This window comes from Pyrgilauda ruficollis, unplaced genomic scaffold, assembly GCF_017590135.1.
Source record: "Pyrgilauda ruficollis isolate IOZ18807 unplaced genomic scaffold, ASM1759013v1 scaffold86, whole genome shotgun sequence".
NCBI lineage: Eukaryota > Metazoa > Chordata > Aves > Passeriformes > Passeridae > Pyrgilauda > Pyrgilauda ruficollis.
Window position 1 is genome coordinate 3183770 of NW_024530599.1, and position 13517 is coordinate 3197286.

Genomic DNA, 13517 nt, shown 5'->3' on the forward strand with positions numbered 1-13517 from the left:
AGTCACTAAAAATGATTACTAATAACATTGTTGACAACTTCAGAAATGTATCCTTCCACGCTTCTGTTTATGGTTTGTGCTTTGTTTGGGGAGTTTTGCCTTTTATTTTTTTGGTTTGGTTTGGTTTGGCTTGGGGTTATTTTTTTGATTTTTAAAAAATTTATTTCTAGGAACTGGAGATAATTCTTGTATTTTCATTCATGAATTCTCACATACTTTCTCAATTTCTTTGCCTATTATAGCAAAATACTTCCAGAAGGTAAAAATATCTTCTGCTGTAAGGAAATACCAGCAGAAGCATTTTCAAAATGTTGGGCAAATATTTCTCTTCAGACACTTATTTTGTTTAGGGGCAACTCTGAATAAAGTCAATTAAAATAACTCTATCCATGACAATGTTGAAAAAAAGAGGAGGGGACAATTTATTTTTATAGGCAGTTAATAAAAAAATGAGTAAAGAGAAGATAATTCAGCAGGATTAGAAATCTGAGCTGTTTATGGGAAATATGTTGGAAATACTTGCTGTACTCAACGTCATCTGTTCCCAAGGATTTGTGGAATCCCTGGAGTGCCATGGGATCTGTTTGCATGTGGGCAGTGCTTGGGACACTGAATCAGTGAATGGTGAGGACAGCAACTGCAGGACCTGACCTAACTGTGTAGGTGCCACTTCCATCTCAGCAGATTTTGGGCTCTTTTAAAGTAATTTGGGCCCTTTTTAAAGTAATATTATACACAATCCTACAGCAGTGCTGTACCATTCTTATAATTGCCCTGGATTAAAAATGTCCGTAGAGTCATGGCTTAAATAGACAATTATGTGATTCAACTAAATGAAGTAATAAAGAGTTAACAAAAGCAGTGTACAGCACATACAAACCTACCTCCAAATTCAGTGAGCTAAAGCTATGTAGTTTGTTGTGATATTTCCATTACAGTGAGATGATGTTCATGACATAAAAGAAACTTGGTGAAAATGTTCCTGTAGGCTTTAAACAGCTCTGAAGAAAGTGTTTGGACCATCTAGATTTCACTTTTGTTTTTCCAGTTACAGACCAACTCAAAACTATTGCAAAAGACTGACTAAAATCCATAGTTTTGTCTGTGCTACACAAACACCTCTCTGCAATTCTAAAGCCAGTTTGATATCCCCCTTGTCCAGCCACAGGAGGCTTGAGGACTGAGCATCCTTTCCACACCCTGATACTCAGCTCGCCCCTGCCACAACACCAATCCCACCCTCAGCCACACCTTGCACAGTTAGGACAAATTTTTGTCCTCCCATGCCTTAAGAGTTTGATGGGTAGCAAGTCTTGTATGATTTTCAAACTGACTCAAAGTGCATGCTTTCTCCCTGAAGATCTGTGTTATTAGAAGGGGCTCAAAATGCATTTATTTTCACTTACGTATGACTTGGTTTTGAGTAAGCACAGCTTTTTTGGGCATGTCAGGAAAAAATTCATTGTGGTTCCTAAAAGTTTCAGGATCCTCTTTAAGAAACTGGAGAGCACAATTGTACTGTAAAATCCAACTGCTCAACTGTGCAAATTACACCCCAGACAGGTCTTATTTATTTTATGGATCCTATTTATTACTGTTCATTTGGGCTTTGTGTATTTTACATTTCTGGCAGCACATACATCTAAACAGAAAGAGTGCAGAGACTGTATTGGGCCAAAGGGGATTTTATCACTCCCTAAGGTGAATAGTTTACCCAGGAAAATTGGATCTCCACTTCATTTAATGTAAACCCTGAGGGAAATTCAAACAAATGGAACAGGCTCTGTTTATTCCTGGAGTTCTGAAAATACCCCCAGCAGCCAGATGCCCAGTATGGAAGGTGTCATTGCACTCCCAAAAGCTGGTACAGGGCTTCAGCTCAGCCAGACTTTCAATCCCAAACACACAGAAAGACTTGACTAAACTGGGAACGGGAAAAACAAACGTGCAAAACCAGTGATACCAAGGTGTAAGCTGGAAACAGATTATTCCTCTGCTCAAGTTGCTCTCATGATTTCTGTCCCTACCAATCTAAGATATTTTTATTTTTTACTGTCCATAGAGGAACAAAGACATAAAGCTGACAGGGATTTATCTGCTACCCAAAACACTTCAATACAATCTCAATCTGGTGTTCAGGAAAGTGTTCTGGAGGGCATGTGAAAGGTTAAAAAGAGAAAATAAATAGATATAAACCCATGTTAAATGCACACATATCCGCTTGTGTGTACATCAGCATCAGGGCAGAAAACATCTGCATCAGCCTGTGAAACCACTCACTTCACAGAGGGACCAACACATGCTCAGCCCACTGATTAACTGAGGACAGTAATCAAGAAACCTGCTGCACAAAATTGCTTTTCCTACATCAATTATCTAATAGTGTGAAGCATCACACACTATCTCACTGAAAAAGCATTTTCTGGTCACTCAAGTTTAGTTTGGAGCCATTGCAGCTCTTTGTTCTTTCATCAACTACACTGCATTTGAAAGTCTCCTGGCCCTCTACCAGTGTAATAGGAATTTCCTCAAAGAGCTGAAATGCCTAAGAGTTTTTGCAAACTATGGAATGAAGCATTAATGCTGTGAAATGACCAATTTCCATGTGATTAAATATATATGTCTGTAGTAGTGATTCATCAACAAGTCCATATACTGACAACATTCCAGCATGCAAAACATATGACACTTATTAAGCAAAGAATTCACATTTGCTTAATATTTGCTCTTTGTGGGAGGTTTCCTGCCTCACTCTTAAACCATAATATGCTCTGCATTTCACATTGACAATGCTGAAAGAAAACCTTAAACACAAAGTCCACAGCAGAGAAAACTGTCACACTTGCTCATTTGGTTTTCCTTAAGAAAATATTTTTATAACTAATAACAACAGGTCCTAGCAATTTTTATTTCTTTGAACAGATGCACTATGAATATCCAGAACACATTATGAAAAGTGAGCAGGAAAACCAAAAAAGCTATACAATCCTACTAATATATGCTGTTTTACAAATCTGAAACCATCAATCCAAAAGATTCAGCGAGGCAGAAGTACTTACAGATGGGACAGGGACACCAGGTCATTGAAAGATCCCTCAGGAACACTGGAAATATCATTTCCATGGAGTGTCCTAGAAGGGGGAGAAGCAAGAAGGTATCAAACCACAGTATTTTGTCTGCTCCCTGCAACTGAAGGAATGGATGCTTAAAAAGGGTATTTAATTTTGATTCTTTGAGAGTTTCTGTGAGTTTCGCAACTCACGAACTTCCATGCTTTATCCCTTCTGCCTCTAGGTGTTGCCACTGAAAACAATGATGCAATCAGAACTGTTGGTGAGTGCTGCTGTAAATTAAAAATGTGACATACCATTTATGCCATTAAAAATGTATTGATGACAAGTGGACCCTCACATCCAGCCCCGTGTTCTCTTTCAGAATCCCATTAGCCAGAGGCACAGCAAAAACAGAGCAGGGGAAATATGAATTGTGAAAGTTAAATTAAGTATTGACTTCAGAGAGATCCTAGGAGAGAGAGAGCAAGGGTCCCTGAGGGTAAATACAACCACACTTTCCCATTCTTACAGTAAAAAACACCTCTCTGTGCTACCAAGGAAAGCACCTGAAATCGGTTGTTTTAGGACTTATTCACCCTGTGCAAAGAAACTATCATTTTTAGCAGCATTTTCAGGACTGCTGAAAGGAGTGGAAGGGTTCTCCACTGTTTCCAGGACAACTTAAGCACCCACTTTGTCTCTTTTCTGAGAAAAGACCCACATTTGTGCGTGGGTTACAATAGGGAAGCATAAATGGGAATTCCTGTCAGTGCTCCAGACACGGCAGAGGAGGGTGGAAAACAGAATGCTGCTGTGTGGTTTGGAGCAGCTCTTGCCCTCAAGTCATTTATTTTCTAACTTACCTCGGGATTTGCTGACACAGCAATCACAGTTTTTATTTGTGTGTGTACCTATTGTTGAAACACTGGGTTTAAAACAATCCAAATCTCGACTCATGGAACAAACAACAGCCCTAAGTGGAAAAAAAACCCATCTGTTTTTTGCAACCTTTCTTCCTTAACACCACTTTCAGCTGCACCAGGATGTACATGATGCCCTTCCAACATCCCGATTCTGAAATTTTCCTTTAAGCCTTCCTTGGTTTTGACTATTAATAATAACTTGCCATATATAAGGATGTATCTCCAAGAAATTAATCTGCACAGGAACAGGAAGGATATGAGCTCCCACACAGTAACTCCAGATAAAACACACTCACTAATTCTGTACAGAATGACCAACTGAGTGAGACAAACCCACAGCTATTAAACAAGGAGTATTTTGGTGGTGTGAGGAGACCTAGTCAACCACTTGTCATCAAAATGGTCAATGAAATGAGCACATTTAAATAAGCAGCTCATAATGAGCTTATTGCTGATCTTTTAAACTGCAAGACAATTCTCTGTAAACAGACATATTAATCTTCAGGTTGTAATCAGTCCCATTTATCCTGTGAAGGAGTACATTTTCTCTTCTAGGTGTATTGGAAACATCCAAGAGAAGCTGAAGAATGACATAGCCATTTATCTGTAAGAACCCATCAAAAACCTTAGAAGGATTTGCTTTATTACATGTCCCAAACACTGAGGTGTTTCATGGATGCAAATGCCTGCATTTTAATAAAAAAATCATGTCAGCAACATCATCACTCCTGCAACTAAAATGAAATGACAAATGCTAAACCTCCCTTAAAACTCACAATAATAAATAGTGGCAAGAGAATTCAACAGTTCAACAAAATCTTTCCTCTTGGATCAACATCAGGAACACATTTTTATAAAATCTCCTTATAAGCAAATGGTCAAATAAATCCTTTCATATTAGGACAGTTAAAGCACACACTGATGTGTATATTCTCCCTCAAAAGCACAACTTCTAGGGATCCTCTTGTCTGAACTCCAGTAAACAGCAGGGGTATGGATTTAAGGTGATGTGGATCTCCTCTGGAGGACAGAGTAACAGAACACTTGAGAATTCTTGAAATCAAACCTTCTTTCAACACAGAATCTCACTAACTTATTCCTTTGTCTTCAGGGAAGGAAATGAATTCTACATATCCTTTTGGGCTGGGGTTTCCTGGTTGTTTTTCTTTTATGGACCCTTCCCACGTCCTGCCTGCCAGCCCATTGTCCACAGCCCTGGGCTCCTGCAGACACAAGGGGGATGGATGTGTTTTTGTGAAGACAGAAATGTGAGCTCTCAGAGCCACATCCCATCAGGGGCAAACACCTACAGGGAGCCCCCAGGAGTGCCAAAGCCTGCAGGAGCCAGCACAGCTCAGATGTCAGGGAAAGCCACAGTGCCACTGCTCCACGCTCACAACAGCACAGCTTCTACGAATTGACTGCATAAATACAAGGAATCACTCTCTGACAAAAGAAAAAAAAATTCCCAAAAACAAAACACAAAAAAAACCCCATAAAAAACAGCCAGATGCTTCTGTTAGGTCAAATCAGTGCAGCACCCAACAATGAAAGTGTATTGCAAAAACTTTGTGCCCAAAGATTACTGGTGACAGCTTTATCATCATGCATATTAGCGTTTGTCTGAGCTTTGAGCTACAGGAAATATCCACCAGTTTTCAGTAAAACTGCAGTATCTGCAGTTAATAGAATATTCAGTAGGTCATTTTATCTCTTTTCCCCCTAACTATAACATGGACAATTATTTAGTGACCTTAGAAAGTATTTTGATTTTTGGATTTTGCCTCTTAACTAAGTCATGTATAAAAACATGTGATTACACAATGATCTTTAAAATAATCTGTTCAGGTCATTCAGAGAGCTCTAATACTTATAATTTGTCTCAATCTCAGCTTCCTTAATCTGTTTATATTTAGTTTCTGAGAAGAATAGCTTTGGACAAATTAACTGAAAAACAAATCCACAACTTTTCACTGTAATAGCTTTGGCTCAAAAATCTACTTCTGCTTATTAAAAAAAATCTCCAGACTTTATGTCGTGTGCTCCCCTGCACCCTTTGGCTGCTGTTATGTGATGGTTAAACCATGTGAAGGCTAAGATTAAAGACCTGATTGTGTAAACAATGATAGATATTAAGGCTTAAACATAAACATGTTGACTCTGCAGTTTTCTCACTTGGGCTTGTGCTGAAAAATCTAAGAAAGGGAGTTCAAAATGAAATATCTGTCCAAGACGAAGTGCATCATACAGCTATGATTATTCCGATTTTCAAAGCACTTTTTTACTGTATTTACTACAGAGGCAAAAAATACAGAAAACAAAAGAATTTGGAGAACCTTCATGAGAAGGGTCTGCTACCTCCAAAGGCATGCACAGCCAAAAGTAATAAGATCCCTATATTGTTTTTATTTTAAAAAAAAGTGAAAATTGTTTTGCTGATGTTTTCTCTTTTAAGTTCCCCTGAGAGCATGGATAATAAAAAACTGACAGTAACAGATTTCCTATTGTCTCTTGGAAACCATTTTCTCTTTGGAGAATTGATTTTTAGTAGCAACAGTGATGACACGTGGCAAAAGTTGCAGCTGATACCAGAGTTTTGTGGGCCATAATAAATCAAATCAATCTGGAGGCTTCCAAATGCAGGGAGCAGAGGCAGAGATTCCCATTTCACTGCTCTGTGCAAGGCAAGAGGGTTTCTCCCTTGAAGGAAGAAGATACTTTTTGATTAGCAGATCATTTTAAAAAGACAAAAAACAACAGTTGTCATTAAAATACTGCCCTCTGTTTCTGCCCATATGTGGCCTGCAAGAACAGAAGTGAAAAGAACAAATTGTGGCTATTGGAAAGAGGGAGGCATGGTTTATCTACACTGTAATTCAGGGTAGAGAGCCCCACACCAGCTTTAATCAAGCTAGCATGCATATCAGGAGTAGGCTAGAAGACAACTCCATATGGAATAATTTATTTGGCCATGAAACAGAATATATTAATCTGTGGCTGAATTTCAGGATTCATGTAACAGCTCAAATGTGACCATCCCAGTGTGCTAGAAATCAGGATCCCAAGCCAAACTTAAAACAGCAAATCCAAATCACGTATCTTTCTTGTTTTTACTAATGAAAAGTGGGAATCCAAAGCTGTCTTGTAATTTGGGAGGCTGAAACTGAGATATCTGTTTTACCACTGAAACCACAGTGAAAGGTCTCAGCCAAGCAGCTCTGCCTTATTGCTTCCACAGTCCCAGCACTGCCTGTGTTGACACTTTGATTCCACATTTACACATTTATAGAACCAATACACAACAACCAGTGCTCTTTAAATTAACACAAACTTCTGCATCTGAATGTCACCTAATTTTTTTTTTTTAATGGAAAATATCAATGTGAAGTTTCAAAGCTCTCAGGACAATCATCAGCTCCTCTGTCCTGAGCTTTCAGTGTTCAGAGCTCTTTCTCCTTTGGCACACTGAACAAACTCACCACAGACAAGCTATTTAATTTATCCTCTTGGGCTACTGTGCAAGTCTTGGTGACCCACTCGTGCTTCTGGGCCATGGGAAGGTGCCTGCTGCACCTTCCTGACAGCTGCAGTGGGGCCAGGTGTCCACAAAACCAAGCCAGCTTTGTTTCTGATCCTGAGAGGCAGTGGATATGAGACAGAAGCAGGAGCCAGTCCTGCAGATGCCTGAGGAGAGCTGGGAGGAGGCTCTTGCTGTGAGGAACAGGCCCACAGCCCACACTCTGAGACAATCTGAGGATGACTTTCACAAGAGATTGTAAACAAATGGTTTAATCCAGAAAGCTGCTGAAAGCAGCTACACTGGAAAGAAAGGAGGAGTGCAGAAAAGGACCTCCCAAGAAATAAACCACACATGGATATCTCTGAGCAGGCCCCCAGTCAATATGAGGTGTAATTTTTTTCACAACTTAAGGACATTTGAGACAGGCATCTCAGCATAACTGGTGCCCAGCCACTGGCCTGATTTATTCACTGATTTAGTGTGGGAGCTTCTAACTTCCCTTCAGACCACATTCTAGCTTCCCTGCATACATCTGAATCAATGGAAAATATTCTGAAAATGCACAGAAGTTTTCCATAAAGACACTTGCTGAAGCATCCAATGGAAACTCACACTCTATGACCAAATGCATACAGACTAAGAGAAAAGTCTTTTCTTGAGGAGCACCCAAACATTGTTCAGGCAGCAGAAACAGATTCTGTGAAGTTTTTTTGAGACCTGTTTTCCTGACAGTTCCTGCACCAGAGCTTTCAGAGAAAAGCTCCATAATGTAAACCCTGAGGGAAATTCAAACGAATGAATTTGCACTCCTCCTGCAAATATGTAATCATGTCTTTAGCACTCACCTGCCCTGGCCTCTACGGGACAAACTGCACCAGAGCAAATACATTGACACAAGGATGTGAAAATTCATGGCCACGTGCCCACTGCACCCTCCCAGGCCCCAGCTGCACGGGAGGGTTGCACTTACAGCACTCGCAGCGAGCGGAGCCCGTTGAAGGCGTGGACCGGGATGCACCGGAGCCTGTTGTAACTCAGGATGCTGCAGAGGGGAGAGCAGAGTCACAACTCTGGGCTGGCTTTGGTTATTTCACTGCTAATTCAACCAGATAGGCATGGAAAGCACATGCTTAAGCAACAAGAGCTACACTAATTGCTCAGCAGCTTAGATGGTGTTGGAAAAGCAATTAAAGCTGTTATCAAAACTTTGGGCTACTCACAGCGTCGATAACTGAGTCATGTTGCTGAAGGTGTAATTGGCCAAGACACTGATGCTGTTGTTGCTCAAATCACTGAAGAAACACACAGAGAAAATATCATTTACATGTATGAATTAAGAAAAATGCCTCTTTGAAAAGGTTACATAATATCTGCACAGCAAAATGCTTGGAAGCAATTGAGAAGTTACATATTATCAACTGGTGTATTTTCTGACCAACTTTGAATGAGCTGTAAAGGAAAAGCGTATCAGACTCCCCTAAAAAAACTTCAGACTGAGAAACATTAAGCCATATTTCCAGCATACAGCATTCAATGAAAAGAACAAATGAATAAATGATACAAGCACTGCTGAATAGTTACAGTTCCAACTTGCTTTGCAATGTATTCCAGGAACCCCACTTCCATATGCTTATGATACTGACAGCTACTAGAACAAAATTTCATTTTTCATCTTAAAAAGTCTTCTAGACTCAACCAGAACATTTTGTTTTGCTATTGATCTCCTTTGAAAAGCAAAATTAGGATGTTTCTAAATAAAAAACACTCTTAAAACAAAGTATTCCAGTTTTTCATCCATGTTGTTTTTGTCTGAGGTTGCCCAGCCCATTGGACTGGAGTATCTGCACAGCTGATTCCAACTGTATTTGAAAATTCCTGATAAATAGTTCAGGCAGGGAATTTCACTCCTGTGTATTTCAGGGAGCAAATTACAGAACAAAGTCTAGCTGTGTCTCTATCTGCATGACTGTTCACAGAAGAAACAGCTATGCAAATTGTCATTGCCTCAGTATTATAAATACTGCCTCATCTAGCACAAATTAATGTGTCTCCTCTGCTAATGACCTTTACAGATAAATCTGCCAAGTGAAACTGCAGCAGCCTGTGTGAGAGTTTTGTCCTCTCGGGGTCCTGCAGAGCCTGGCGCTTCTCAGGCACCTCACTCCTCATGAGCATTTACTGGCAGCAGTGTCCACTGTGAAATTCTTTCCAAATTCAAATTACAGAAGGTTTTGGGGTTTGGTGTTGGTTCCCCCCCCTACTCCAAACACCAATTATTTATGTTCCACCAACAGCGCAGTGCAGAAAGAGTCATGCAATTTCCCTGACATTGAAACCACGTGTTTCTTACATCAGGGTCAGGTGTCTGAAGGCAGAGAGCCCCTTCGGCACAGCAGGCAGATGGTTTCCTTCCAAATATCTGAAAAAAGTCAGATTTGACAATTACACAAACACATTAAGGAGAACTCACGTCACTCAATCCGCACCATGGATGAGGACAATATAAAGTCAGTCACTAATGAAATTATCTTTGATTCATTGCTTTGAAACTCTAACAGCTCTTACTTTATAAACGAATTACCCCACATACAAAGCACGACAGCAGCTTATTGATTTATTTGTTTTAAAACTTGGAAGTGCATAAAGGATCTCTGGCCTACAGCAAACAGAAATGACCATTTGGTTCTTCTGTGACAGCAGCTGAAGAAGGGGAGAAAAATTGCATGGCTTCTGGCCTGAGCTTGGAGTTACCTTTCCCAAGTCTCTCCAACAGTGCTGACTGCTCCCTGACCCTGCCAGGGAGGCTTTGTCTGGGCATGGAAGTTCCTTGTGCAGCCAGAATGGGAAGAGGAGCTGCACTCCCAGATCTCTGTGCTGCAAAAAGTCCCACTTATTCCAGCATCAACACAAACATCCACAGGTTCGATGGCACCAATGGCTATGGTTTGATCCACTATAGCAATACACCCTCCTCACCTCTCCTTTTCACAGCACACTGGTACAGGAGGAAAACTTGTATAAATTAAAGACCAAAGACCAAGCTCTCTTGCAACAGAGGTTCCTCCTACATGCACTAAACATATTTAACAACATATCACGTGCTTCCAGTGTGGAAGTTTGAGATACCACTGAACCTTTTTCTACGCAGACACAGGCATGGCAGGGCCTTTGGGGATAATCCAAAGTCCTCATACAGGCATACAGAGCCTCCATTTTGCAGTTTTTCTCCACTTAAGAAACACAATCAGTGAGTTACTCAGCAAAACCCCCTGAAAAAACACAATACTTTTAAAAAGCTTGCCTAGAAGAGAGCGTGGGTACTCCAGTCTGCACAGCTGGCTGTGGCAGCAATGGGACGTGGGCATTTCTCTGTGTATCACAATAAAATAGAGACAGAGCTGGAGGTTTTTCCCCTTAACCTTGTTTTCTAGGTACCCCTAGGAGATACCAAAGTAATAAGGCTTCAGTGGAAAGTGAATACTGTGGTACCATGGCACTATCAAGATGTTTCTTCAGACATTTTCCAGAATCAACATCTGATTGGGAAACCAACCCATCCCTCTCAGAGAGCTCTGTGGAGGAGGAATGCATTCCTCCCTCCATAGGTGGGATGAAAGAGAAAATGATATTTCCCTTCCTTACATGATGCTGCAGGGATATTTCTGAGGTAGACATGGGGCAATGCAATTGACAAGGAATGTTTTGAAACATAATCAAGTATAGCCAGGAAATGCAGCCCACAGACACCAGAACACTTAATGTGCTGCCTCTGCTGCTGAAAACAGAATCCGATAATCATGTTAAGAATTTTTATTCCACACATACAATTTCCTTGTCTTTGGCAACAGGCCTCCTTATTCTGCACTTACTATAGCAAACAGCAATAATAATATATTATCCGTGTGCTCTATGTTCCCTTTCTACATTAACTGTAACAGCACAGAGACACTTGTGTAAACTAAATCCAAGAATATTTTCCCACAAGTTTTATTTTTACATCATTCAAAAAATAACATCTATATAAAACAACAGAATTTCTTACATAATATATTTTATAGCTGGCATTATTTCCCCCCCCGTTTTGTTTCAGCTTAATGACCTCTCAACATTTCCTGCTGCTTCAAATCTCTTTTTGTACTGAACTCCAACTGAACTGCTCCAGCCAGGCTCACAGTTATCCCTTCTGCCTGTGCACAGGATCCCAGCCTGGAAGAGTTACTCTGGAGCATGCATTGGAGCTCACCTCACTCCTCACCAGGATTAGGCTGGACAATGTGGGAATAACAGCTTCTGACCTTATAACCAAAAGAAATTACTTTCTCAATTAAAAAACCCTACTGAACTAATTAATCTCTCTCCTGCCAATGATCTCTGAGTGAGAGTTGCACAGCCAGCAGAGCAGGGACAGAGTCTCACTGGCCAGAGGACAGGTTGGTTGTGCCACACCTACACCTCCCATGGATATCCACACTGGGCAGGTGGAAAGCCACTTGCTTAATTTTGGCTGAATCTGTTATAAATTACTGTGAAAATGGAGTTCCTTGGTAATTTCCCACTATAAATTGCTATGTAGGAGATTCTCAGTATTTAGACATGCATGTCACATTTCTAACAGGGCAAACCACGTTTCTTTCCCCCAGTCATGGTCTGCTGTGGATGCAGAAGGATGCTGGGAGTCTGTGCCTTCCCCTTCACCCCAGAAAACCACAAATCTCAAACTCATGCAAGAGGGCAGGTTAAGGTTCTAGTCTTTATTCCAAATGTAAAATTCTAAGGATTTCTAAAGGAAATCAAAAGCAGGTCATGTATTATATATTTGGAAGTTATATATGATTTTCCTTTAGGAAAGGAGACTCTTGCAATAAGTTGAATTCTTCAGGAACATATTTTCAGGATATTCTTTTGTTGATCTCAATATGAAACAGCCTGCAATTCAAACAAACTCATGGTAGTGAGCCAAAGTTTTTTTCCTCCTCATCTGCTTGCTGGGGCAATCATAAGTCAAGGGTGCACGTTTTAATTCAGTGCTTCATGACTCCGACTAACCCAGACATGCAGACCCCTGGAGTTAAACTCCTACAGAAGATCTGCTTTGAATAGCTCTGGACTTGCTCTGCAGCAATTTGATGGTTATATAAATGTGCTAGCAGAAAACTGCAATACTCATATCAGTGGTACGGCTTCTGAATAAACACAATTTAACTCTGAAAAAGTACTGATAACACACTTTTCATGCATCCATAAGAACAAATCACCACTGCTAAACCTCTCACCCCATTATCCAAAGTATGGCAGCATTTTCTGAGCTGAAGGCATTCATTCTGAAAGAACATTTAAGTGCAGGGAATTTAGAATAACCAAGGCTTTTAGGGCATAAGAGCTTGCCAAGTATCAGGAGGATCTGGGATGCAGGATTTGAGGCAAACAACTGCAGCAGGGGAGGTGCCTCTGTCAGAGCTGGGGGTGCAGGGCACCCCCTCCCCACCTTGCTGGGCTCAGCAGGATGGAGGGGGCTGCAAGGGGGCTGCAAGCTGGACAAAGTGCATAAAAGAATTACTCCTGAGGGCAAATGGCAGAGACACAAAACTTTGTGTATTTATGAAGGCATCTATATAAATAAAAAGCCAGAGATGAAGCTCCAGATGCTCTGCCAAAAAAACCCTCAAAATAGCCATAAAAGAGTCAATGTGGAAGGAAGATTAAATTTTTAATTCTTTCCAGTTTTTAGCCAAAGGAATATGATGTCCATGGAGCCTGGTATGCAAAGAAATTCTGGTACGAATGAAGAAAAATACATGTCTAATTTTAATTCTGGGAATCAAGTTATTAATATACAGAGTCAAGACTGAGTGTCAGTTGCCTTAAAATAGACACTGACTGCTATCCAAAACAACCTCATTTGCTTCCTGAGGTCTCTAGGCTCTGTTTAAATATTAGATTGGAGGCTTTTGGTGTTTTCTTTACCCTGTGAATCCTCATCTCAATAATGACTTGCAACCAACAAGCAATTGCCAGAGCAAA

The 13517-nt window shown here is 40.5% G+C and overlaps 1 protein-coding gene across 1 annotated transcript in view; it reads right to left on the reverse strand.

Annotated features, from left to right (window-relative positions):
- Positions 1–13517, reverse strand: part of SLIT3 (slit guidance ligand 3) — a 467475-nt gene that overhangs the window by 75467 nt on the left and 378491 nt on the right. The window contains exons 21-24 of the mRNA XM_041488030.1: positions 9847–9915; positions 8717–8788; positions 8467–8538; positions 3060–3131 (exon numbers count right to left, since the gene is read on the reverse strand). Of these exons, the coding sequence (XP_041343964.1) occupies positions 3060–3131; positions 8467–8538; positions 8717–8788; positions 9847–9915 (285 nt within the window). The remainder of the gene's footprint in view (positions 1–3059; positions 3132–8466; positions 8539–8716; positions 8789–9846; positions 9916–13517) is intronic.